Source organism: Natator depressus, chromosome 6, assembly GCF_965152275.1.
Source record: "Natator depressus isolate rNatDep1 chromosome 6, rNatDep2.hap1, whole genome shotgun sequence".
Lineage (NCBI taxonomy): Eukaryota > Metazoa > Chordata > Testudines > Cheloniidae > Natator > Natator depressus.
In genome coordinates this window covers 113,480,771-113,507,669 of record NC_134239.1, presented here as the reverse complement: position 1 = coordinate 113,507,669, position 26,899 = coordinate 113,480,771, and the positions used below count along the sequence as shown (strand labels likewise).

The following is a 26,899-nucleotide window of genomic DNA, read 5'->3' as shown; positions in this document are numbered from 1 at the left end:
CACACAAGAGGCATTCAGCATTTATTGCACTATCATTGTTAAAATGATCCCCTTCATAAATATCCTTACTGTAAGATATTAATGGGGGGTCTCCCAAGACAATGGAGCTTTGTCCTTGCCACCTTCATAAACGGTCAGTTGTAGCATTATGCAAAGCCTTAAACTATGAATACATGATCCCCTGACTGAATACGAGCTAGAAGTAAATTGAAGAAGTTTGTTGATGTCACAAACCATGTAAACTTGGCTCATGAGGTTTACGGACTGAATTGAACTCAGAGGATTAAACTACTGACTTGATAATTAACCTGGGATTCAATTCTGTTATGTGTGATATTAGGCAAATACCCATAGCCTGGTTAAACGAGTTTCCATGCTCTCGTCCATGCTGGGGAGCCCAGTGAAACATTTCCAAGAGCAATCTTTTGCCCACATAGGAGAAAGATTGAGGGGACATGAGAACACCGTCTGCCAAGGTTTTACTCACAATCATTTCACATATGTGTAAAATACAGCATTGCAGAGCCTTTGAACACAAGAAGTAAGGCTTGCACATATTGCAGTAGCAAAACCAGAGCGGAATGATGGTCTTGTGATTAAGCTACTGACCTGAGACTTGATTGACCTGGGTTTAGTTCCTGGTATTATCTACCTATATGACCTTGATTGAATCAATTAATCTCTGTGTTTCTGTTCCTTTGCTTTTTCTTGTTTCTTCAGTTTATAAGCTCTCTGAGGCAGGGACTATCTCTTACCAGATATTTATGTATTGCCTAGAACAACGGAGCTCTGATTTTGGTTGCAACTTCTAGGTGTTAGTGTAATATATACAATAATAATAAAAGAAATGGAAAACAAGTGGCTACAGGAAAAGGTAAGTGTACAACAGGGTCAGCTCTATATTAGTCTTCAAAGGGAAGGCTGGCACATTCACTGGTGTTTGGTTTGAATGGGCTGTGAGCCTTGTGCTGCAATATGCATTTAGATGTTATCTGTTAAGATCTTTGTCTTGGGCTATGCACGGTTCCACACGTGTGACACTGTTATTGCCTCATAAACCAAGTCCAGCATTTCAAAGCAACGTGTCTTATCTGAAGAAAGAAGATAACGAGCTGGGATTGAAATTCTTCCAAGACTTTGAAATTCTGCTTCACACTGCTGTAGTACAGACTCACAGCCAGGATCAGTACTAAACAAAGCGAAAACCACAGGAGCAAAGGCAATCCAGCTGATGGCCTGTCATGTGCTGGGAGAGGTTGGGGAGAGAAAAGAAACAGGCATTATTTTAGTGTTGTCTGAAACAGCTCCCAAATTTGACCCCCACTGCTGCCTTTGTCCTGGTTTTCTGGAAACAGCAGGTTAAGCAGTGCTCTGGTTGTGAGTGCTTCTCTATGCATCAGTTAAATGGCAGCGAGTCACACCTCCCTACAGAGGCTACTGAATATAAAAGATGTAATCTAATGGAGCATTAGAAGGGTTTAATTATATACAATAAGAACAGGATTACCATCATTAATGCATGTTCTCAAATTTCCTCACAGCAATTATTTTTTATACATTTAAGCAAAACACTAGGTTAAATACTAGAGAATATTAAGCAACCACGACTAATTATTTAATGCTCACAAATGTTCCATAAAGAGAGAAGAAGTAGATTACTTGCCTTTCCCCTGTAACATTAACTTGTTACAGGGCATGCTAATTAAAATAAGAAGGAGATGAGGATCTATCGACTCAGCGGCACGTTTACAATGCTTTCGCAGGGCCAGTCTGCCTCTCAATGTTAAACTTGCTAATCACAGTGGAGTGTCCGCTGTGCTTAATCATGAAAAGGAATATATTGTAAACATTTCTTCTTGCTTGTAAAAATAATCTGAGGAATTTCAGATCACTGTGGGTCAGGCATACTACCCACGTGGAAATCATTGGGCTACATTTTACAGCTTGGGTGCCATTCTGCTGTCTATTATAAGCTGGGCTATGCCATTGCAACGTTCTCGAAGGGGCTGGTCAGGAATAATGGGCGAATAGAGATTTAGATATGAGAATGCATCTTTAGTGAATCTTTCTGTTACCCCTTCATGATGCGAGAAGTGAGCCAGTTTTCAGGGTCCTGCTGGTTGTTTCCACTAAGAGGAGAAATTGATGATGGAGCCAGATATTTCTTTGGGGGCAATCCTGTTTGTTTAAGAATATACAAAGTCCAGTTTCCCTGAACACAGCAGGAGATAATTTCTTTGCTCTTAGTTCTAAGCCTCTTTTCTACAGCACTCTCGCCCCTTTTTCAGGCCACATCCTTAGTGCTTGTTCTGCTGTCCCTTGGCTTTCTTCTCCTTCTCTGTGTCTGGTATGTGGTGTTTCTCTCTTACACAGGCACACAATCCACCAATCACTGCCCCAGTACCTGCATTTGCTATATCAGTCCCCAGGCAAATTCCTTGGGTCACACAGTTCAACTTCTACTCAAGCCTTGCCATGTGCCTGTGTTCTGGGTGGTTCTCCTGTTGTTTCTGCTTTCTGGTTCCATAAAGGAGCTCATTTGTTTTGTACATGTATCCTGAGTGACAAATGCCTGGTACACCCACCAGTTTCAGTGAAGTTTAACTTTTCCATGGTGTATCCTATCACTACGACAGCCCAGGGACTAATGGGGGCATAACCCCTTCTGTCCAACCAGTTGGGGGCCATTGGGCATAATCTCCTTCCAACCAACTGGGGGCTAATAAGGGAGAGGTGGCATTACAACATCCCTATCCCACTGGAAGATACACCCAGCTAGGAGGAATTCTCCACTGGCCAGTTAAGCTGGCACTACAGTAACTTTGCCTCTAGTCTAAGGGCTAGGATCTGGCATCAAGCATCTAGAGTACCCTGACTTCTGAGGATAGCTGGAGGTGTACGATGCTTCTCATTGCATAAGAGACCTGTGCAATAGGTTTGCACTGTGCTCCTGCGCCTTATCCCAACTGGAGGAATAGGCTGCCGTAAAAAAGATGGAGAAAAGTTGTTCTCTCTTGTCACAGAGGGCAGGACAAGAGGCAATGGGTTCAAACTACAGCATAGCAGATTTAGGTTAAATCTCAGGAAAAAACGGCCTAACTGTAAGAAGAGTAGGACAATGGAACGAACTAGCTAGAGGAGAAGACGCTCCTTCACTGGAGGCTTTCAAAAAGAGGCTGGATAACCATCTGTCTGGGCTGGTTTAGACACAACGAAACCTGCATTTTGGCATTACGACCCTTGCAGTCCTTTCTAACCATATGGTTCTATGATTCTAGAGAGCAGCACAACAATGTGGATAGGAATTGTACATTCTCCCTGCTGCAGCATGGGTCAGTGCAGTGTATGCATGGTCATGCAGGTCATGGTGTGTATGGGGGAAGGTTAACAGCAGTAAAAGGAAGCTGGGAACAAAGACACGGGCAGTGGTTAAAGTAGATCAAAACAAGAGGGAACTGGCCAGTTCTGTTGGGTGGTGTCACAGGTGTTGACATTAGGTGCCAGATCCTCAGCTGGCGTAATTTGGTGCAGTTACCTTGAATGCAAGGATTGTTACTATTCTACATGTCAGCATTTCTGTGGTGGGCATCCTGTGTCAACTCTGTCTGCCTGACAAGCTGAGATTTGCAACACCCCAGTGGATCGGAGAAGGGTCAGCCTCATGATACAGGCAAAGAAACAGGCACACCAGGCTTAGAGCTAGACTCTAACCATACAATCTCCTTTGAGTAAGGAGCAGTGCATAGTGTACTTCCCGGCTCCTCCCCACTGCTCTGGGGTGGGAGTAAGTTACTTTACACCCCCTCCTGGAACAGCTCATTACCCCCTGTGTGCCTGGTCATCTACTGTGGATGGCAGGTTGTTGGGGCTGTCTTCCCACTTCCCATCCCTTTCCCTGACTCCCCTGATCATTTGCCAATGACAGGGAGTACGGCGCTCTCCGCATCGCAGGTGGAGTCATAGTCTAAGCAAGGGAGTAAGCCAGAGGGCATGTTAGTCCTGTCTGTTCTCTGCACTGAAGTAACAAAAACTTAGATGTAGCAACTAAATTAGGTCTATTTAAAGATTACAGCACTCTAATGACAGAAATCAGGGCCTGGTGTCCACTGCAGCCTGCTCACCTGGTTGTATCCCTGCAGCCCAGAGCCCCATCCTTCACTATCGAAGGTGACCCGCTCGGCCTCTGCAGCCGCACCCCATCTCCTACCACAACAACTGCTGCGCCAGACTCCCTCTCCTTTCCTTGCCCAGCTGGGTGAAGGCTGTGGCAATCTAGTCACACAGGAAGCCTGGGATAGATCTCCACTCTCTTAATTCCCAGGCTTGTGTTTAGCCACAAACCATCCTTCTTTTACCCCTAAACAGCATGTGTGAGCTATTTCTGAGAGAGTAATGGCTACTCTGTTGGTCTGCATGGTCATTGCACAGTCAGTGTTATTTTATAAAGCACTCCGAGTATTAAATGTGCTCTCGAAAACCAAATTCATGCCTGAATAAAAAATGAGAGTGTGCAACTATTTGCCTGGCATATGCACATGATCAATAAGAAGGTAAAAATGTGGTGTGTATTGTTATGGGTAAAGGACCGACATTAGCTGTAGTGTATTTAAATTAGCTCCTATTACCAACCCTGGAATACATAGCAGTCAATTAAGCTGTCATACAGATGTACATAAAGGAAGGTAAAAGTCATAAAATCAAGCAACAAGCACATAATAATGTATCAAAAAGTGTGTGGGGAGAAGGTAGAATGTTAATAGCCAGTCATTTGAAAGCTCACCAGAAGCCAAATCGATGCTCTATAATAGAGTTGGGTGAATTATTTGCAGCAAATAATTTCTTCATTTGAATGTAGACCTTCTTTCTGCTTGCAGATTATCTGTGAATAGGCTTCGATTTTCATTAATTTGTCTGTTATTTGGAATTATTCTACAAAAGGTTTATGTGAACATATTTTAGCCTGCGGATTGCTCACCAGCTCTTTCAGTGGAACTATGTGCTGTTCAATATTTCCAATGTGTGATTTGTCTCTCGAATCACCTGATATTGTTCTTCGTTCTTAACTGGGTGACAGACTTCAATAAAAAGGTCACAGTTAGTCTTATAGTAGTGAAAATTATTTGGGAACTGATTGTCTGAATTGAGAATCCCATTTTGATTCAGGCCTTTTTATTCCCTCTCCTCTGAAGTTCTTGCAGAGGGTTTATAAATCACACAAATGTTGCTCTCTGCATTCACGCTTCATATATAAATGTAGGTATTCGTTAGTCCCTATTCATGTTGGAAATGCTCACTTCCTGCTTATAAAGTTTCAATGAGGGAGCAGAAAAAATTACAGTGTGAGGATATGTCTGTACTTTGAGCTGGGGGAGTAATTCCCAGCTCAAGGAGGCATACCCATGTGATTGAACTAGTGTGCTAAAAGTAAAGCATAGCTGCAGGGACATGTGTAGTGTGAAGGGCTACGCACCCATCCAAGATGCTAGGCATGTACCCAGGTCAGCTAGCTCTTCCTGCTGTTCTCTCTATTTGTAGCATGCTAGCTCGATTACAGCTAGCACTGGTATGTCTCCTGCAGCTGGGCATAAACGCCACCAGCCTGAAGTATAGCCAGACCCTGAGATCAACAATCAGATGCTATGAATAATGAACAGTGCACAGGTATAGTGGAAGTGAATTCTGATCATTGAAAACAATCTTCAGGGTTAACTATGTTTGTTGTACAATTGCAAATAAATTCTTTAAAAAAATCAGTCTGCTCATGTCTAATTTGGAAACAGAAAAAAGGGCTACATTCTTGAACTCGGTGGTGAAACTTCAGAGGAATTGTTTTCCATCAGAATATGCAGTTCAGTTTAAATCAAAAGGCTTGGTGAAAATGGGTACATTTTTCCAGAATTTTGTTGTTAAAAATGAAAAAAAGAAAGTTCTTTTTGGAATGAAATGTTTCCATTTTTTGTTTTGAAATTAATTCTCTTTTCAAAACATTTTATTTTGTATCATCATCTAGCGAATACAACAGAAAAAGAATTTTAAAGTGGAATTTGACAACGAGACATTCTGAGTTTGTTAAAACACATTTTGAACAACTCAGAATGAATTTTTTTCTGGTATTTTCCTTCACAGAGAATTATATAATTTTCACTTTTCACTGCAATTTGTAACCAAGCCAGATTTCAAAATTGAAAAATCCTTTGTGAAATGGAACTTCCATCCCCCCCACGGGTCCATTAAACACATTAGCTAAACGGTTTGTTACAAATAGCATACTCAGCTCCAACTAAGGGCTTTGAATACTAAAGAGGCAGCTGGTCTGTGATAAAGGTACAAGACTGGCTCTCAAAAGCTCAGGGTTGAATTCCTGGCTTTGACACAGATGTTTTGTGTGACTGGGGACAAATCACTTGTAACCAGCTCCGCTGATTTAGACCAGTTGAGGATCTGATGCAACATGTCTATGAGTCTCAGGTCCTCATCTGTAAAATGGGGATAATAATACTTCCTTTCTTCTCCCTTTTTTCAAACTGGTCTATTTAGACTGTGGGCTCTTTAGAACCGGAAGATCTCTAACTATGTATGTGTACAGCACCTGGCACAATGGATCCTAGTTAGGGTTGCCAACTTTCTAATTGCACAAAACCGAACATCCTTGCCCTGCCCCTGAGGCCCTGCCCCTGCCCCACCCCTTCTCCGAGGCCCTGTCCCCACTCACTCTATCCCACCTCCCTCTGTTGCTGGCTCTCCCCCACCCTTACTCACTTGTTTATTTTCAGCAGGCTGGGGCAGGGGCTTGGGTGCAGGAGGGGGTGAGGGCTCTGGCTGGGGGTGTGGGCTCCAGGGATGGGGCCAGAAATGAGGGATTCAGAGTGTGGGAGGGGGCTTTGGGCTGAGGCAGGGGGTTGGGGAGCAGGGGGGGGCTCAGGCCTGGGGCTGGGGGCTGGAATGTGCAAGGGGGTGAGGGCTTTGGCTGGGGGTGCAGGCTCTGGGGTGGGATCAGGGATGAGAGGATGTGGGTGCGGGCTCTGAAAGGGAGTTTGGGTACGGGAGGGAGCTCAGCGCTGGGGCAGGGGTGCAGAAGGGGGCTCAGGCCTGGGGCAGGGAGTTGGGGTGTGTGAGGGGGTCTGGGTTCTGGCTGGGGGTGCGGGCTCTCCAGTGGGACCAGAGATGAGGAGTTTGGGGTGTAGGAGGGGGTTCACGTCTGGGGCAGGGGGTTGGGGTGCTGAGGGGTACAGGCTCCAGGTGGTGCTTACCTTGGGGCGCTCCCAGAAAGTGGCGACATGTCCCTCTGGCTCCAGGCGGCTCTGTGCGGTATGTGCTCACTGCCTCCTCCCACAGGTGCAACCCCCGCAGCGCCCATTGGCTGGGGTTCCTGGCCAATGGGGGCTGCGGAGCTGGGGGGGTTGGGGTGGTGCATGGAGCCCCCCTGGCCATCCCTCTGCCTAGGAGCCGAGGGACATGTCGCTGCTTCCGGGGAGCCACATGAAGCTGGGTAGGAAGCCTGCCAGCCCCGCCAACCAGTCTTTTAATGGCCCGGTCTGTGGTACTGACCGGAGCCACCAGGGTCCCTTTTCGACTGGGCGTTGTGATTCAAAACCAGACACCTGGCAACTCTAGTACCAGTCGTGGTTGGGGGGAGACTCCAGATTTTCCTGTAATATAGTCAATAACACTTGCACACAGATTTGTTGGAGTTTTTCTGTGACTTTTGTTTGCCTTGAATATTCTTGCACACACAAGAAGAGAAAACAGATTATTTTAATTATTTCCTCCACGTCACCAGTGCGTTAATGAACTGCATATTCACCATGGGTAGAAGTCAGCTGAGAGAACTACAGCTTAGATGGGGGAGGTTTCACTTCCCTATCTCAGTGAAAAACCTGGACCCATTTTATTGCCATAAAATGTATTAATTATGTTTAAATTAAACATGGCTCCAGGGACTAAATTCTTGTTTCCTCTACTTGTCTTACCTTCTGTTGATTTAAAATACTGAAGCAGAACTGATCACATATTGTGCTTCACGCACACACAAAAACACGGACAGCATGAACAATTCTTATTCATGAAGTATCGCTGCACAATTAATCGCAGCAGCAGGTAGGCAATCTCAGGTTAGTGCCAGGGACAGCCCACAGTTATAATGTAAAACTTCAACTTACCAACTCTGTAGTCGCAGCAGGAAATGTCTAGAAAAGAGAATGAAAATGTTCTTACACGCTAACCAAGGTCGCCTCAGGGTAGCAGAGTGAAATAGGAGATAGGAGGCCTGATGAGAATCTGGGCCATCTGGCCCAATAAGTGAAAGTTGCTACCTAAAAATGGCAAGTGTGAAACGGTAGAAGCATTTCAGGAAGAAATGGAAAACAGACAGCAATGGAGCAGGAAAGTAAGATCCAGAGACTGCTGCTGTTGTGATTGGGATGAGAGGTTTCATAGCCGTTGCCAAGAAGGAACGCCTCATCTGAATCATTTCCAGCATGAAAATGAGACAGACCAGCAGGCTGAGGTAGGAAGTTAAGTTTAAAACAAACACTATTGTAGCATGAATTCCTCATCTAACAATATCCCGGAACGGTGCCTATTTGGCAAGGGCAGCTCGAGTACAACCCAGCATGAACATACAGAGAATGGAAAAATGTCAGTGGCGCCAACAAGCTTTCTCCTACCAGCCTCTAACTGAATTGTATTAATAGCACTGTGTGGATAAACAGCAAGGGAGGCTTAATCACAGGCTGTTTGCAATAAAGAAAATTCGTTATGGCTCTTGAAGTGAAAGGCTGGGAATTTTTCATGTCTTAAAAAAATCTGGGGCCAATTCTCCTCTCAGTTACACTTCATTATGAGTCAGGAATAATTCGATGGGTTAGTTTGCAGCAAGGGAGATTTAGGTTAGATATCAGGGAAACTTTTCTAACAATAGGGATAGTTAAGCCCTGGACCAGGTTACCTGGGAGGTTGTGGAATCCCTGACATAGGAGGTTTTTAAGAACAGAATAAACAAACACCTGTCAGGGGTGGGCTAGGTATACTCCTGCCTCAGAGCAGGGGGGATAGACTAGATAACCTCTGGAGGGTCCTTCTAGTCCTACATTTCTAGGATTCAGTGGAAACCAGCGCAAGTAATAATATTTACAAATTCATGGATGACAGGAGAGGTCTTGGAAGACTGGAGAAGGGCTAATGTAGTGTCCATCTTTAAAAGGGGGGGAAAGGAGGAGGCGGGGAATTCTAGACCAGTCAGCCTAACTTTGATATCTGGGAAGCTACTAGAGCACGTATAAAATATTCAGTTTGTGAATACCTGGAGGATGAAAGAGCGATCGCTAACAGCCGGCATTGATTTACCAAGAAGGATGTGGAAAAATTGGAAAGAGTCCAGCGGAGGGCAACAAAAATGATTAGGGGACTGGAACACATGACTTATGAGGAGAGGCTGAGGGAACTGGGATTGTTTAGTCTGCGGAAGAGAAGAATGAGGGGGGATTTGATAGCTGCTTTCAACTACCTGAAAGTGGGTTCCAAAGAGGATGGATCTAGACTGTTCTCAGGGGTAGCGGATGACAGAACAAGGAGAACAATGGTCTCAAGTTGCAGTGGGGGAGGTTTAGGTTGGATATTAGGAAAAACTTTTTCACTAGGAGGGTGGTGAAACACTGGAATGCGTTACCTAGGGAGGTGGTGGAATCGCCTTCCTTAGAAGTTTTTAGGTCAGGCTTGACAAAGCCCTGGCTGGGATGATTTAGTTGGGGATTGGTCCTGCTTTGAGCAGGGGGTTGGACTAGATGACCTCCTGAGGTCCCTTCCAACCCTGATATTCTATGATTCTATGATTTCCTTCTTTGATAGGACAACTGGTTTGGTGGACAGGGGGAAGTGGTGGACATAATATACCTGGACTTCAGCAAGGCTTTTGACACAGTTCCACATGGCATGCTGATAGGTAAGCTGGAGAAATGTGGGCTCATCAGAACTCCCATTAAGTTGACACAGAATTGGTTAAGCAATTGCAAAGAAAGAGTATCTATTAATGGAATGATGTCAGATTGGAGGGAGGTCTCAAGTGGGGCTCCACAGGGATATGGTTTGAGTCTGTTGTTGTTTATTCTTTATTAATCTTTATTAAGGACTTGGATGTAGGTATAGAGAGCAGACTGATCAAATTTGCAGATGACACAAAGCTGAGGGGAGGGGGGCTTGCCAACACTTTGGAGGATAGAGCTAAAATTCAGAAGAATCTTGATAAATTGGAGAACTGGGCTATGGACAACAAAATGAAATTCAACAAAGACAAATGTAAGGTGCTACACTTAGGGAAGAAAAAACAAATGCACAAATACAGAGTAAGGGAAAACCGGTTTAGCAGCAGCACATCTGGGAGTTGTGGTGGATCACAGCCTCAACATGAGTCTGCAATGAGATGATGCTGCAAAAAAAAAAAAAAAAGCAAATGCAATCGTAGGTTGTATTAACAGAGACATAGGAGGTGGCAGTCCCATTCTACTTAGAACGGCCTCAGCTGGAGTAACGAGTTCAGTTTTGGTCACCAATGTATAGAAAGGATGTAGAGAAACTGGAAACGATCCAGAGGCAAGCGACAAAGATGATCAAAAGGAGGGAATTCAAACCATACAAGCAAAGGCTGAAGGAATTGGATATATTTACTTTGGAAAAGAGGAGATTAAGGGGGAACACAATAGCGGTCTTCAAATGCTGCCATAAAAATGGAGAAAAATTCTTGAAATGCTGCCATAAAAATGGAGAAAAATTCTCTCTTGCCACAGATGGCAGAACAAGAGGCAATGGATTCAAAGTAACAGCCGTGTTAGTCTGTATTCGCAAAAAGAAAAGGAGTACTTGTGGCACCTTAGAGACTAACCAATTTATTTGAGCATGAGCTTTCGTGAGCTGTAGCTCACGAAAGCTCATGCTCAGATAAATTGGTTAGTCTCTAAGGTGCCACAAGTACTCCTTTTCTTTTAATGGATTCAAACTACAGCATATCAGATTTAGATTAAATCTCAGGAAAAACTTTCTAACTGTAAGAATAGCAGGACAATGGAACAGACAGCCTTGGGAGCTTGTGGAAGCTCCTTCACTGGAGGTTTTCAAAAGGAGGCTGGATAGCCATCTGCCTTTAGGCACAACAAACTCTGCATTTTGGCAGGGGGTTAGACTGGGTGACCTTTCTGGTCCCTTCTAACCCTGTGGTCCTATGGTTCTAAATGAGAGGAGAATCAGATCCCTTAGAATTCCATTTCACACTGCCCAACTTGCACTAGAGAGAGATTATTGCAATTGTCACTGTTGTTATGGACATAAATGCTGGGAGTGAGATGGGGAAGAACAATTTCTCCTCAGACGTGGTGTTAAGCACTTAAGTGGACATCCACAGAACTTAGGGGCAACTTACTGGATCCTTTCATGTGCCAAATTCTGAATGACTAGAAAGCCCCACAGATAACATGAACCTGACCAACACCCATTGAAATCCCAGGCTAAATCCCTTTTGCTTCAGAGTGACATAAACAACACATAAATCTGTCCTAAAGGGGCACCACCTCCATCCCTGGGCCACCGAGGGGGTGTTCTGGGATGGGATGGGATGAGATGAGAAGGGGGAAAAAGGGATGTGACCAGAACCTACTGCTCTGTCAATCGTGAGCTGTTAGAATGCTCCTTTAGGGGACTGTTCCAGGAGGTCAGTGAAAATAGCTCTGTGGCTGTTCTAACTTGTGCCAGAGCCTATTTTGCCCCAAGGGAAGGCAGTAAGGTGGATCATAACCACCTGTGCTGAAGGATTGTGCCTCAAGAAACTTTCCTGATTTACACAGATAACACAAGTAATGATAACAGACACTGGTGAGGAGAGGGATTTGGAAAGATGTGGAAACATTGGAAAGAATGCCACTCTTGGGAGAGTATAAAGAGTTTTAATATCTTAAACATACCATATCCAGTGATTTCTGGCTCACGAAATCGAACCCTTCTCTCTGCTTTTCGCTTTTCACTCACAGCTTGGTTCACGGGTGGCCTTTTTCTCAGTATCGAAGGCGGACATTTACTACAGTTCGTCTAGATAATTGATCAAAGCACAAAATGCCATTGTTCAAACGGAAATAATGCCTTTTGAACTTTCTATGGCTATGCAGTATTTGTATGGTGTCCTTAAAAAGACATGATCTGAAACACTTGTTGCGACATTGTTTACATTCAGATCGTTGCAGTATTTACAGCGAAGTAACGCTGCACTTCCTTTCAGAGTCATAGATCTAGAGTTCACTATAACTTGTCATCACCAGAAGGAATGACAGAACAGAACTTGGTTAAAACATAAAAAGGCAAGAATTACTCTTTTTGGAACATATATCACAGCAGTGAGTTCCACTGACTAGATATGCATATGAAAAAGTATTTCCTTTTATCAGTTTTAAACTTGCTGCCTTTCCATTTCATTTCATGTTCTCCAAAAGAACCACCAGCAAATGAATAGACATGCAGGACAAGTAGCTGGAATAGGTAATAAGTGAATTTAAGATAAATATGGACATATCCAACAATTCCACTTTGATATTATTGGATAGGCAACTGAAAAGTGAGGCTTTTCTGCTAAGGGGAAAGGAGTTAGATGGAATAGATCACAGACAAAATGTCTCTACATCCATGCATGTAAATGAGGCTGTGTTTTTCACAATGACTGTTGCATTTCTATGATCATTTTGGGCTTTCCTTTTAGAAACAGTGCCCAATCTCAAACTCTTGCAAATAGCTCAGCTCTTAATCTTGCTTCTGTTGATAATATGTGGGCGCAAGTCATCAGGAAATGATTTAGCTGTAGTGGGATCACATATCTCTCTCTCCAGTACAGTTATGGCCTCACTTTACATGTTTCACAAATTAGATTCATTATTATAGTAATAAAGTGGGATTTTAACATTAGAATTTTCTACAGATATTATAATAAAATCATTGATAGAATTTTAGTTGGGAAGAGAGATGTGATTCACTCTCAAAGGGGCTTTAACAGCCCCTTGTCAAACAGTGAAGGCCAGTCATCATTAAATATACATTTTTCCATCAAAAACCCCAGTGCTGATCACTGAAATATGATATTTTATTGTTTTACTGCATAAATAGCACAAGCAGAGCTTATTGTTTTGTTTTCCCGGGGCTATTTATCCATGATGGCATGCCTACCCACTCTGCTTTTCGGCTCTTCCACAGAGCTTGGTGAAATCCCCACAAAGCAGTGCCTGGTAAATACTCCTTAGACATGGGGCAAATTTATTACTGAGTGGGATGAGTGGGCTTAGTTCTGCTCTCAGTTACACTGGTGCGATAATGAATCTCAGCAGGGGAGAATGGGGCGTGTGTTGTCCTCTTGTTACCCACCTCACCAACTGGGAGAGGAAGAGCAGCCTCTGTGGAGCTGCTACTTTCCTTCCTGCACATTGTAGCAGGCAAGGGTGGGAAATGGACAGAGCCTTGGCCCTCTCCTTCCAATGCACTGGCCAGCATGAGTGGGCTGACACACCAGGGGAAGAAATCTGTGCTGGGGATGAGGCTGGTGTTCACGTTTTTCGCTGAAGATAAAGCTCTGTTGACATATACCAGCTGAGGACCTGCCAAATGTCTGCACCATTTATATAAATATAAACCGTGGGCTAAAAGCATGACAGTATAATGAAGTTTGCTTTTCACTTGCAGACAGGAAAGCAGCATTCAGATTAGGACGGCAGCTAGTTTTTGATGAGCTGGGATTCTCCACTGAAAGCTGCATGTAAATAGAGCTGTTTGAAGTAACTCAGATATTCGCTTTACCTTCTCTTTCCTGTACATCGGAGAGACCGAAGACTCTTCCTCATGCTGCAGGGGGCTAACAGCTACCAGGCTTCTAAAACTCTGGCAATCCACTCTCTGATGCCTCTTGCAAGGATTTCACTGTGTCTGGAAGTCCTGAATTGCGCTGTATCAACACATTCTTTTGGGGGGAAATGTCTTTCTTAAATCTGTTCATATAAGACCCTATGCAGGCAGGTTGCTGAGGGCTTCCTGGTTCAAGGGGCCTCAATTACCAGGGATTTCCTTGGGAGATGAAGTTACCCAGGAGCTCCCTGGAGGCCCTCAGCACATCTGAGGTTCTAGTTTGTAGGATTTTTACATGAAATTTTAACAGATGCCCAAATCAGTATGAAGCCATATGGCTAGGCTCTGACATGAGGCACAGCCCTGAGCAAGGAAGGGTGTATAAACTGCATTGTCCCAGAAGTACTAAGTCACAATTCCTCCCTCGATTCCTCCTTGCCCCAAAGGGGTCATAATTTGCTGCTGGTCTATACCAGCAACCATATGCTGACTAAGCTACTCTGGCCAGCAAGTACGGGGGTGGAGCCAAATAGCCACCCATTCCCTACCCACCTGCCCCAGGATGGTAATAAGCAGGGGAATATCCTCTCTTACCCCTATACCCCTATACTAATGTAGCCCATGTAGAAGTGTATGGGGGGGTATCTTTTATTCAAGCTTATTCTCGTGCACAGATGCATAGGTCAAGCCGCAATCTAGCCCTAGACATTAGAACTTTGGGTAATGATTTCTTCCCCCCCAAAAAAATTCAATGAAAACAAAACTCTTTTCATTATTTACAAAATTTGTTTTTGATTTTGGGGCGGGGGGTCTTCAAAAAAGTTAAACCTAAACATTTTTTAGTTTTCAGTAAATGAAAACTGACAGTTTTAGGTTGGAAAAAGAAAGGTTTTAATGTTCTCAAAAAATAAAAAAAACCACTTACCAGTGTGACACCCTCCCCCTCCAATTTTAACAAAAATAAATTTTGACAACAATAAGACAACAGTTAACTTGAAAAGCTGTTGTCCATCAAAAAAAAAATAGCATGGTTGCAAAATTGCCAATCAGCTCTAAGAAAGGATCCTTTAAAAGTGCCACTCTAACTGTTCACCTCTCGATGCTGAGAACGTTGACAGCAATCATTGTAAATGTCTGAATAAGCAGTGGTTACCTGAGCCCTCATGTTCCAGCATGAAAAAATGCGATAAGCTCAAACTTCAGAACAGCGACTGATCCATTCCTGCTAAGTGTTTTTGATTGCAGATTAGTCACCTAAAATTGCATATACATTAAGAATCAAACGGAGTGTAATGTATGATATGAAGGATTTCATGCAAATAACTGCAGTGAGCTTTTTAAGGGGATGCTGAGAGAAGAAGTCAGTGTTACTATATCAGGACAGGTTACTCTGTAAAGGTCTGGAGTGTCCTCTCCAAACCTCATCATCCTATTTTAAGTTATTTCCTATCAAAGCGTTGATCTCATTTCACTCAAGGTATGTCAGAAGTACAGCTGGACAACTAATTCCGAACCAAGAGTTTGTCTGATGAATTTCACCTCTTTCTCACTTTGCTAATTGTCCATGAGCAGATCGTGATTTTTGTAAACATACTCATTATTCTGATGTAAACGGTGGATAATTTCTGGGACTAAATTCTAGGTCCGTAGATTGCCGCAAGCTGTTTGTTAAAAGTATTCAAGAGTCAACAACTAACCATGTTTTTGAAACAAAACAAAAATATTTTTAGCCAGTGGTTGAGGACTTAGGCCAATTTCTATAGTGAAGTTTTCATCATTAAAGCCAACACATCCTCCACAAGTTACCATGGCTATTTCCTATCTGAAACAGAAGGGGGAAACTATGGCATCACAGAGTGCACTGTGTTGGCAAATGCGGATTTTAATGGCTTGCATTGTGTATGCAAATATGTGTCTTTACAAGAAAAAGGAGTGTAAGTGTCTGCTCAGCAGAAAAAAATGAAAAAAAAACAACCCCAAAGCCTCATGAATGACTTCCCAGTGAATAAACATGAGCAGCCTACTCAAAAGGACTGACTGCACATACCGTACTTTCCTGCAGTACCCCAATGGAAGATGTCTAGGAAATAAACATAACACGATAAAACCATTTTACGCTCAGAGGATAGCAGTGTAACTGTATGAACTCTCTTTCCATTTCCTCCAGCAGGAATAAATATTTTAGACAAGCAAAGTACTTTGTAAATGATGCCTTTGTGGGGATTCATCTGGCCTGGTTCAATTATTTCGAAACCTAGCAATTTTCTCATATCATTGAATCTGGTTTTATTGCAAATAGGGTCATAGAAATAGTCACACACTGCGATAATGGACTTAGTTTATCTTAACTATTAACACTTCCAATAGGTTTACACACAAGTACATATACAATATTTATGTTCATGCACAGTGCATATATATTAATAATGAAGTAACTTTATCTTGAACAATCTGAAAACAAAATCACGTAATAGCATACAGCAAGGGGTGCAGTTGTAACTGGAAGCTGCAGATCAGTATAACAAAACAGAAAGGTGATTAATTAGAAGGGAGTCCTCCATATCTTCTCCAACTTCCTGAGTGTCAACTGATCCTTCATTCAGTATTCCACCGTTAGTGGTTCTGTGTACACTCCATTAATAATTTAGCCATGCACCTGTAGGCAGCAAGATGAGTTTTCGTGATGGTAAAGTGTGATTTTTCCACCGTCACGTAATACATCAGAAAAAATATTAATTGCCCCCACCACCTAGTTAACCCTGAAAGGTGTACTAGCACTTTTTTGCCTCTGGAGAAACAAATGCACCCCTGAAAGATATCCACACAGCAGGACACCCACAGAATGAAATACAGCCTAGCTCTTACTTGTAATATCTATCAGACGGGAAGTCCTGCAAAAATCATGCTCTTGTGAAAATCATTCATAAGGGGAATTTTTGTGTGTCTCCTCTTACAAGAAGGATGAAGATTAGTTTTTCTTTTGACAGTTGTTTCAGTGTGCAGGCATTTTCATAGAGTGTTTTCAAAAAAAAGGTAATGGAAGCCATGCAATTACCAATGGTCTGATAATATTTAAAACTGTGTTAGTATGAATCAAATGACACAGAAAGAGCTCAGCTTTCATTTATTTCAGAGCATGCAGTTCTTAATTCTGTTGATACCTACAGACACATTGTATCATGAGGCCAATCGTCCATAGTAAAGGAAAATAGAATGCAAAGAAACATGCAGGAACCTACAATATTCCTATTGCTATCCATGAGGGTCACTCATACTCATGCCTGGGAGCCATGCACTTTTCATGCTCTATATTACTAATCTGCTGTGAAAGTTTTCATTAATGACACAGAGCTATGTACTGTCTTTGATCGTATCTGCAACTCCCTTCAGTGTCAGTAGGAATTCACCTGTGCACTGAGGGCATATATCAACTGCTGTTTGCAAATGTTAGAGTAAACTTCGTAATATCAAACATAGTTATAGATCTGATACAATACAATAGAAGTTGCTTGATGAAGACAGAACACTGGCTCTGGCTCTGTATACACCGGGCAGTTCTAAATCAAAATTCACTGTCTTGATCCACAGTGCTAATTTATAATCATGTACAGCACGTTCTGAATGGAATTCTTCTATGAGCAAATTTGGGGAAGAATATGCAAGAGGATCATGCATTGTGGGTAGGCCACCTACACTGCAGATCAGAATGGAGAATTTGCCCCGTAACAGGGTATTACCAACTCCACATTGGGGAGGCAAGGGTTAAACAGCTGGTCTGGGCCCAAGGGGCCATGCCCCTCGCCTCTGCTGGGTACGGTCCCAGTGAAGGGAGCATTTAAAAGGGTGTGACTCAGATCAGTCTGGGCTGACCGCAGTTGGGTGCAGCAGTCTCCTGCCAGGAAGCCGCCAAAGCTCCACGCCACCAGGACCGAATCTCATAGCGAAGCCACTGGGAGCTGGCCAACCCTGAGAGTCAAGGGTGATGACTCACCAGGGCCAGCAGGAGAGATGCTGGGGACAGATCAGAGGGGAGTATACGAGGATCCCATGTCTGTTCCATGATGACGGCAGAAGCACTGGAGCAAGGGTAGGCAGTGACTCAGGGAGAGTGCTTTGCGGTATCAGGCCCTGAGTCCTGGATGGTGGCTCAAAGTGCCCTGGGTTGGAACCTGGTGGAGTAGGGTAGGTTCAGGTTCCCCTATCCACCACCACTCTCACACATAGATGACGCTACAACTGAACCGTAGCCATTAGATGGAGCAGCCTCTGGATTCTTGCAATAGGCAGTGCTTCCTTGAGCTGTAATGGTCAGAGTGACCCTTGGACTCTTGCCATTAGGCATCACACCATGGAATACCACCATTAGGTGGTACTGCTGGCCTGGAGCACAGTCAAGCCCTGACATGCCCCTTTAGGGTCTGGTAGAAAATAATTTTACTTTTTTAGAAGAGCCTAGGCCAAATTCATCCATGGTGTAACTCAACTGACATATAAAGGGGGTCTGATCTGACTCAATTTCTTCACACTACCCCTTCTCATGCTTCTTTCTGGGTAGATAGTAAAACTGAGTATTCAGGATGATAGATAGTCCATATATATTAGAATATCTGTGACACTGAAACAAACTTTCTTAGCCATCAAATGTTTTGCACATCTATTTGATAATTAAACTCTTGGAATCACAATCAAGCTCTCATTTGTGACCCACAGTGCATTTTGAGATAAAAATGTCCCATAAACCATTAGATTTATTTCACTTGATGTTTCCCCCTCCATTCTGTTTATCCTGCCACTGGGATCTAAAATGTAAAGTACGTATTGATTAAATAAGAGTTACCAAGTAACCAAATGCTAATATCTGCTCTCTGCTCATTGCTTCCACATCGGTCAGTCCTACAGATCTGACTGTTGCAGCTGAACAGAGCTTAAACCTGGCTGGAGAGGGCATTCAGAGTGACCTTTCATCTCTCGACTGGCATACATTAGGGGTTATTTTAGTGCTAAAGCAATCTCTCTTTAAAGAATCCTGGAATGTTGTTAAATGCAGCAGTACTATCAGCAATCGTACTAAACAGAATGATCTAGCTGCCAGCAGGTGGATTGGCTGACTTGAGATAAAATAAGGGAGACAAAGAGCATGAAAAGAAAAACCTTGGAAATAGCAAATATACTTGTCATAGAAATGTAGGGCTAGAAAGGACTTGAGAGGTCACCAAATCCAACCCCCTGCCCTGAGGCAGGACCAAGTAAACCTAGACCATCCCTGACAGGTAACTGTCTAATCTGTTCTTAAAAACCTCCAGTGACGGGGATTCCACAACCTCCCTTGGAAGACCATTCCACAGTTTAACTACCCTTATTTTTTCCGTAATATCTAATCTAAATCTCCCTTGCTGCAGATTAAGCCCATTACTTCTTGTCCTGCCTTCACTGTATACTGTCCTCTTTATAAACAGCCCCTACCATATTTGAAGACTATTATCAGGTCCCCCCCTTAGTCTTCTTTTCTCAAGACTAAACATGTCCCGTTTTTTAACCTTTCCACACAGGTCTGGTTTTGTTGCTCTCCTCTGGACTCTCGCCAATTTGTCCACATCTGTCCTAAAGTTTGGCACCCGCAACTGGATACAGTGCTCCAGCTGAGGTCTCACCAGCGCCGAGTGGGACAATTACCTCCTGTGCCTTAAATATGACACTCCTGTAAATACAAACTAGAATGGATGGAGTGTATTATTTTAACGGAGTTCAAGTTGAGTGACAATTGATTTTTATTCTTTGTTTTATAAAACTAATTTCCCCACATGAAATTCAGTTTAATTAAAATGCACACTAATATATCTGCAGGAAATAATCTGAAACAAAGGGATTAAGGTCTTGAGCTAAATCCCGTGGAAATCAAAGGACTCCTATTGACTTCCAAGGGCTTTGGATCAGGCCCTAATGGATTTGAGAAACCTGGAAACCATTAATGCCCAAATTGATTCTACAGATGATAGAGGACAACCAATTGGACATGAGATTTGCAAAGTGATACGGAAATAAAAAAGGCCAATGGCATTTTCAGCTGTATAGTCAAAGACATCACAGCATGGGCTGAGTTGATGCTATAACTCTCTATGTGGCACTGATGCTGAAATGTGGCATTCAGGTTTGAGCACCTCCTGGAAGAGAGATTAGAGAAGAGTAAGACAATGATTAGGGCAATGGAGGGATTGATGTCTGAGAAAAGATGGAATGAGTGAAATACATGTAACCTGCATAAGAGTGAGGTGCATGTTAACAATCTAAAGGTATCTGAATGCTGTACAAACCATGAGCCAAGTTCTGTCCTCACTCATGGACGATTTACACTACTGTGAGTCCATTAAAGTCAAGAGTTTTTCGTATTTACATTGTGGTAACTGAGATCAGAATCTTACCCCCCACGATGGAGAGAGATGACCAGAGTGGCACAGAGGGGTATAACTAGGAGTAATGGGTAACATTTTCAAAATTGCCCATGTGGTTTAGAAGCATGGGTCCCATTCCCTTTTCATTTTACCCAAAGAGAATAAATTAAGAAAGGGAAATGTTAGGAGCCACATTAGGGAACACTTTCTGCAGTGAGATATATAAAACTCTTGAGCAGTCTCCTCTAGGGAATGGTGGAAGCCAGGCTGCTAATGGCCTTTAAAACTAGACTGGACTAAACACCAGCAGTACACTGCGTTGGGTGTGTGATCGAGAGGATGAGCTAATATGACTGGGTGGGCAGGGAACGGAATCTTAGACGTTCTCTGACCCCATTGCACCATTCTGGCTACCTCAGAATTCCTTGGCAAGGGGAAATCTGTAGGTGGCATGGTTGCAGTCTATCACCCTCAGTTACACCCCAGCATGCAGGGGGCATTTCTGAGAGATAGGAGGTGAGGCTGGAGCACTGTTGTGTTCCACCGACTCACAGCGAGCTGTTAGAATGGTCCCTTGGGGCAGTGGGCAGCCAGGAAAAAACCGGAGTACTGTTTGTGTCGCTCTAACTTACGCTGAGGACCAAAGAAACCCAATAGAGTTTCCCAAATGAGGGGGCTGTAGAGGTGGTGTAAACCACTTTTTCCACCACACCCTGCTCCTGTGCCAAGCACAGCTTTGCCAGAACTGTGAATCTGGGCCTCTCTAACATCTGTGCTGTTCTGTTCCCACCTAGACAGTCATTAGCATTGGAAAGTGAAAACGTGTTTTTTTTTTCTTGTGCTACTTTATCATCTGCCATATGGCTAATGTCAATGCTGGGAAATAAGACATAGCTTTTCAGTGATAAGAAGTTGTGTTAGCTTTCCTGACGGACACCTGCTGTTCCAAAGCAAAGAGCTGTTCCTGCGGGATCCTGCGTGACTGATTTCTAGGAGAGTTACCTTATGTTTGACTGAGATAAATTTCTACCAAGAAACCCTTTCGGGCTACGTTTTCAAGACATCAAATTAACGGTATGCACCAGGGGTCCGATTCTCTGAGTGCTCCACAGGCAAGGAATTGTGTGTGTGTGTGTGTGTGTGTGTGTGTGTGTGTGTGTGTGTGTGTGTGTGTGAAACACTGGCAGGATCAGGCGCCTGATAGGTTAGTCGATGTAACTGATTCAATCTGCTTGATTTGGCAAGAAACCGATTTGCACACATGAGTTGGGCCAAACGCTGTTCTTAGTTGCACCCAGGCAATTCTCCCGCAGTCAGTGGAAATTTGTGAGGACGTGAGAGCAGAATTTGGCTTTCTACATGCAAGTGAACTCCTGAAGGGTCATGCAACACATTTTCATGGACAAACTATGATCAGTTCCAAAAGCGAGGTGGAAAGTTACTTTCCAGGCAAGGGGCACGATCCCTCATTTTCTTTGCTTTAAAATCTTCTGCAATATGATGGAAACTGACTGATTGCAATGCTGAAACCCTGCTTGGGGTGCACTCTTGTGCCAAGTGGCTTAAGGGCATCTCTGCTGTTTCATTTGCTATACTATGGAGCCTCCCAAAAAGTAGTTGTCCTTGGGCCTCTACTCTCACATGGTTATTATCACTGATGAACTGCCCGCATTTTAAGAATGGGTTATCTCAAAAGCTTTCTATTTCAGCAATACACGTAACATTCCCTGGATGAGATACCCCTTCCCCTCAACACTCAAAATATCCATCAGTTCCACACTCTCCTCTTTCCTCTCTAAATCTATGAATTCCACAGTCTTTCCCTCCCAACTCTACCTGCCCCTCTAGCTGCACATATACCCCCACGTTCAAGCCCAGTACCTCTTCACTCATCCTATTTCCCCCTCCCCAGCATGACTGAGTCTCTTCTAGGTGACTCCCCAACTCGACAGCTGTTTCTCACAGCAGCAGTAATGGTGGCAGACTCTGCTGGCAGTGGAAAGGGCAGGCAAGTTGTCCGGCTGTCTCTGGCTGTGGCGTGTTGGGTTATGTGGGGTGTGGGTCTGTGCTGGCTATGGGCTAGGTGGTCAATTGGGGAATGACCCCACTTTTGGTTCTTGAGGTGAGCAAGTCTCCCTTGACTGCTAGATTTCTCTATTAGCTGGGGTGGGGGAAGAGCTCTCAGCAGGCTGGTGGGGCAGTGAAACTAGTGAGTAGGAGGAACAGGACTCCCAGATCCAATACTGTATCAGCTCTTCAGACACTGGGAAGGCAGTGACTAGTATGGGGTAGCAGCAGTGGTTGAATGGAGAACTTAGCAATTGCCAGGCCAGTGAAAGGCAAGATGCTCAAAGGACTGTGGGGCCCCAGTGCTCCTTACTGTTGCATCAAAAAGGAGAAGCATTCATTTCTCACAACACTTGTTTCTGACTGGATCATATGCACAGACTGCCCTCCAAATGGATGACCACACCCTGTTGGCCATGCCCATGCTCTCAAGAGAGCACTAGGGGCCAACTCGTTGGCTCTGATATCATTCCTTTGTGCCATGGAGAGGTGCAAAGGGACCTTAAATGAGACCAAAAAGGCTGATGAGGGTTCTCCCAGTATAAGGGGCACATCTGGCTTTATCCCACATGCTTCTGTTTGCCAGGCGTTGGGGTAGGAAGGCATTGTAGCAGGAGGAGGAGAGGGCATGGCAAGACCAGAAAGGGGTGGAGCCAGAGTGCATGGCATTTTGGCCAATCCTCAGCCACCAAAAGGAACTGCTCCAACTGGGATACTATAAAGCAGCCCTTTGGTTGCTCTTAGTTATGCAAGAGTTCGTGTTGACCTCTGGTGGCCCCAAGATCACTGGAGTGTAAAGGTATTTGAGGACCAAGCTCCCTTCCACCTCTCAGTTGCACCCAGCACAAGATCTCTGTAGCTAAGCTTATGGCCCTAGGAGGATATCCTACTGCCTGCGTGTTTTGGTAATAAGTAACAACGTATTAGAAGACAAACTAGAGAAAAACCCACATGTAAACAAACCCCCCACCATTAAAATCTTTGCTTTAGTTATGCCAAAAATATACAAAGTAAATCGTCTGAGATACACTTTTAAATAATATTCCTGTATCTATGAGCCCTCACAAACCCCTTTGATTCCAAAATATTAGTATTTGCATGAGTATAGCAATTGGACAGTGGGGCACTCTGATTACAGGCAAATGGAGGATACTTATTGTACCTGGAAATGGCACTGTGATCATTACAGGCAACTTTCCAACAACACGTGTTGCTAAACTGCTCAGACTTCTTTTTCTGTACAAAGTGTGACACTGTGGGTCTGAAATATTATTAACCCTATTGCTAACAGCAACCCTTTGCAAACTGTGATTTAAAGGACGGATTTTACACCTTATTTCAGACAGATTAATAAACCCTCAAAACAGTTTTTTACAAGGAAAACAATAATATGTTAGTGTCCATAAGCCCTGATAAAGATTGAGACCCAATAGCACTGAGTGCTGTATAAACACAGATAAAGACAGTTCCTTCCCTGGAGAATCTATAAACTAAAGGAGCTATGCTGATTGACACCAGCTGAGGATGTGGCCTTCAGTGTTAATAGAAAATGGAATAATACTGAATAATAAACTAAGAAGCTACAGAATTTTACAGATCCAAGTTAAGCAGCTTTAAGAGCAAGATATTCATTGCAATGACCTATGCAGGCAAGAACACAAAATCTGTTTAGACATACCTGTTGCTCATGATGAAAAGTGTAGGCAGCATCTCATAGTGGCACGTCTAGCTTGGGAGGCCTGCTCAGAAAAATCCTTCATCAGAACAACAGCTGTCTCCTTCCTTTGTGTAAATTCCTTTAAAGCTGTCAAAGATCCTGTAATCAGACTAGGTCATCAAACCCAGGCCTTATGAGGACTGGAAATAAGATCCAGAGATGAGCATTCAGCTGCATGGGCCAGGTCTAAAACAGTACAGTTGCCACTGAAATTAAAGGAAGGGACTTTAATTGCTGTGAGAGAAAAGTGAAGCCATAATTGGAAGAGCCCGAAATCTTTCAAAATACCTCCTGAAATGATGCTAGCTGCAAGGCAGGAATCTATGTGCCACCTAACAGAATCTGATAGCAGACCAAAACACTTACTGCAAATCCGATGTAGTTAACTACTGGAGCATTTATCTGTGTGATTTCAGGAAGTAAAGGCAAATTGTAATCTAGATTTCACCATACAGTTGAGTAGTTTTATTACTTGATTAAATAAAAGGGTAATAAGGTAATAAAAACTGATTCTTTTTCTTCTCAGTCTAAAAGCCTGAAACCGAAGTCAATGTGTTTAATAATTTGTAGAATAGATTGGAAATAAAGCAATATAATTTGCTTATTTGCCACTGGGAAGTGAAATTATGATTTTAGTGCCACATTTGTGTATAGGCCTGTGCTAGCACTTTTGCAGTTTGAGTAAACCATTTGGTATAAAGAAAGAGAAAATGGGCCAAGTTTCTCCCTGGGGTAATGTTTATCGACTTCCTAGGAGTCAGGAACTACACCTGGGACGAAAGTGATCTGGTGTGAATAAAGCCATTCTTGGATAACATTAAAGGACCAGTGCCAATTTATATCAACTGAGAATCTTGCCCAAAGTATCTGAGTTTTGGTGACAGGGATGAATCTCAGTTGAGTAATGGTGGTTCAGAGCACGGGTTCAAAATGCATCCTTGTTGCAATTCCATTGTTATAGATGGAGATGCAGCAGTGTTTGATTTCAACCTATTTCTGCTCTGTAGAATTTTAAAAACAAACCATCCAATTTTGGGGCTCAGATCCTTGGTTTGTGATAGAAAAATGAAGTACAGCACAGGCACAGCTGGCAAAATCCTTGTCTAGTTTCATTGCCACATAATGCCCTAACTTTCAGACTTGTGTCTTGTGTAGCTGGGTTTACAGCTAGGTAGGACAAACCACACAGCTCCCTGGCCATCGGAAAATGGACATTCTAAAAGGACAGATGCTGATTACACCATAATGACTTTGAGTGAAACGATTCTGAAGGCGCTAGGCTTCTCCGCTGGCCATTAGGCAGAGGTACTGCAGCCTGCCTAAGAATAACACAACTGCAAGCATTTAAACACTGGGAGCCGCAGAGGGCTTGGGAAAAAAAGGAATGATAAGGTAAAATATCCAACATGAATGTCTAAATAGGATAGGCAGGAGGAGAGGCTGCCAAGGCAGACACGCAAGTGGAGCCATGTGTCCCAGGGTGGCTATGGACTTAGAGAGATCCCAGTGAAGAATGACCGGGGGACTGTGGGTGCTGGCAGGTATTATGAGGTAACAGGAGGCAAAAGAATGCTCGCAGAGGATGACTCATGAGAAGATCGCCGGTAGCGTTAACAATAACAATTAATAATTTCCACTTATCTGGCCGCCTTCATCTGAAGCTCTTCTGTGCTTTACCACGCTGGATGCAAGCTGTTCCTTCCATTTTACAGAAGAAAGACAGAGGCACTGGGCTGGTTAAGTGTCTTCCCAAGGCCACATAGCAAATCAGCGGCTGAGCAGGGAAAGGAACCCATGATTCCTGACTACTTGTCCTCACCACTTACAAATACACCCAGCTCTTGCTGCAGATGTTGGTTATATCTATCACTCCTAATATGAGCACAAGGCAAATGATAGTTTTACATACTGTGTAGCTCAATGATATCTGGGGAGAGAATATTATGCCTGATCTAAGCTTAAAACTGAGGACCATGTTGCCATAAATCCTCAAGCACACAGAGATGGCATGTGGACCCCTTTCCGGTCAGGGATAGCAAAGTGCACAGGCGGTAACAGAGAGGTGGATCTGAACATATATAAAGTCATGTACTTGCCTGAGCCCTCCTGCACAGCAACACCCGTCAGAGGCACCACACGCAAATGAGCTGCCGAGCTTTCTCATCTGTTTTTACTGGTGAAGGATGTTTAACAGTCCTGTCAATTGCCTGAAGATCAAGTGGAAAACTGCAGTGCCAGAAAACTAAAAAAGGCAGAGCCAATGCAATAAACACAGGGCTCTCTTGACTTTTTCAGGTGTCTAATTATATACGTTCAAAATGGCCAGACTACTAAAACCTTAAAGTTGCTTTTTCCTTCCTCCCAGGCTTCAGGCTTCAGCTGATAAAAATATCTTCATTCTCTAGTTCAACGGCCTCTGTGCCACCGGGGGATGTATTTATTCCTGAATTGAATTTGGCAGCATCCAACATTTCCAATGCTATAATTATAGCATCTCGCAGTAATAGAAATAGCAATGACCCTCACCACAGTACTGACCTGCCTGCTTTGCAACTCTCCTAATCTGTCATGCACACCAGCTCTTCACAGAAACAAAACAACCGCGCAGTGGGGAGAGACTGAAGCTGACATTTTGCATTCTGGCTGTGCACCTCTGGTCTATAGCTACTGTCTGATGTATACACGGCTCTTCTGTAGCCCCTATGGTTACCACACATCTTGCCTTCTTCTGTACAGTGCCAGCAGTGTTTGAATTCAGCTGCCAAAGCGGTGGAGGGGGAAAAGAGCACTTTCATTTATTCTGACATCCCATCATCCTGGAACTAGCAAGGCTCAGCCTTGGCATGGTTCCATGTCTGACTGG

The 26,899-nt window shown here is 43.6% G+C and overlaps 1 protein-coding gene across 1 annotated transcript; it reads right to left on the bottom strand.

Moving 5' to 3' along the window:
* Positions 1-274: 274 nt before the first annotated feature.
* Positions 275-26,671, bottom strand: C6H14orf180 (chromosome 6 C14orf180 homolog). Its single transcript, XM_074956334.1, has 7 exons — positions 26,133-26,671; positions 23,998-24,135; positions 15,017-15,117; positions 13,819-13,978; positions 11,949-12,072; positions 8,160-8,186; positions 275-1,246 (listed from the first exon to the last, which is right to left on the bottom strand). Exons 4-7 carry the CDS (start codon positions 13,834-13,836, stop codon positions 1,044-1,046), a joined length of 372 nt encoding a protein of 123 aa, XP_074812435.1. The 5' UTR covers positions 13,837-13,978; positions 15,017-15,117; positions 23,998-24,135; positions 26,133-26,671; the 3' UTR covers positions 275-1,043.
* Positions 26,672-26,899: the final 228 nt, after the last annotated feature.

Coding starts and splice junctions, on each gene's coding strand:
- C6H14orf180 (XM_074956334.1), bottom strand. Junction 8,187..11,948: donor GCCAGAAATCACTGGATATG/GTATGTTTAAGA, acceptor TCTCTTTTCTAG/ACATTTCCTGCTGCGACTAC. Junction 1,247..8,159: donor CTGCTGCGACTACAGAGTTG/GTAAGTTGAAGT, acceptor AACCTCTCCCAG/CACATGACAGGCCATCAGCT.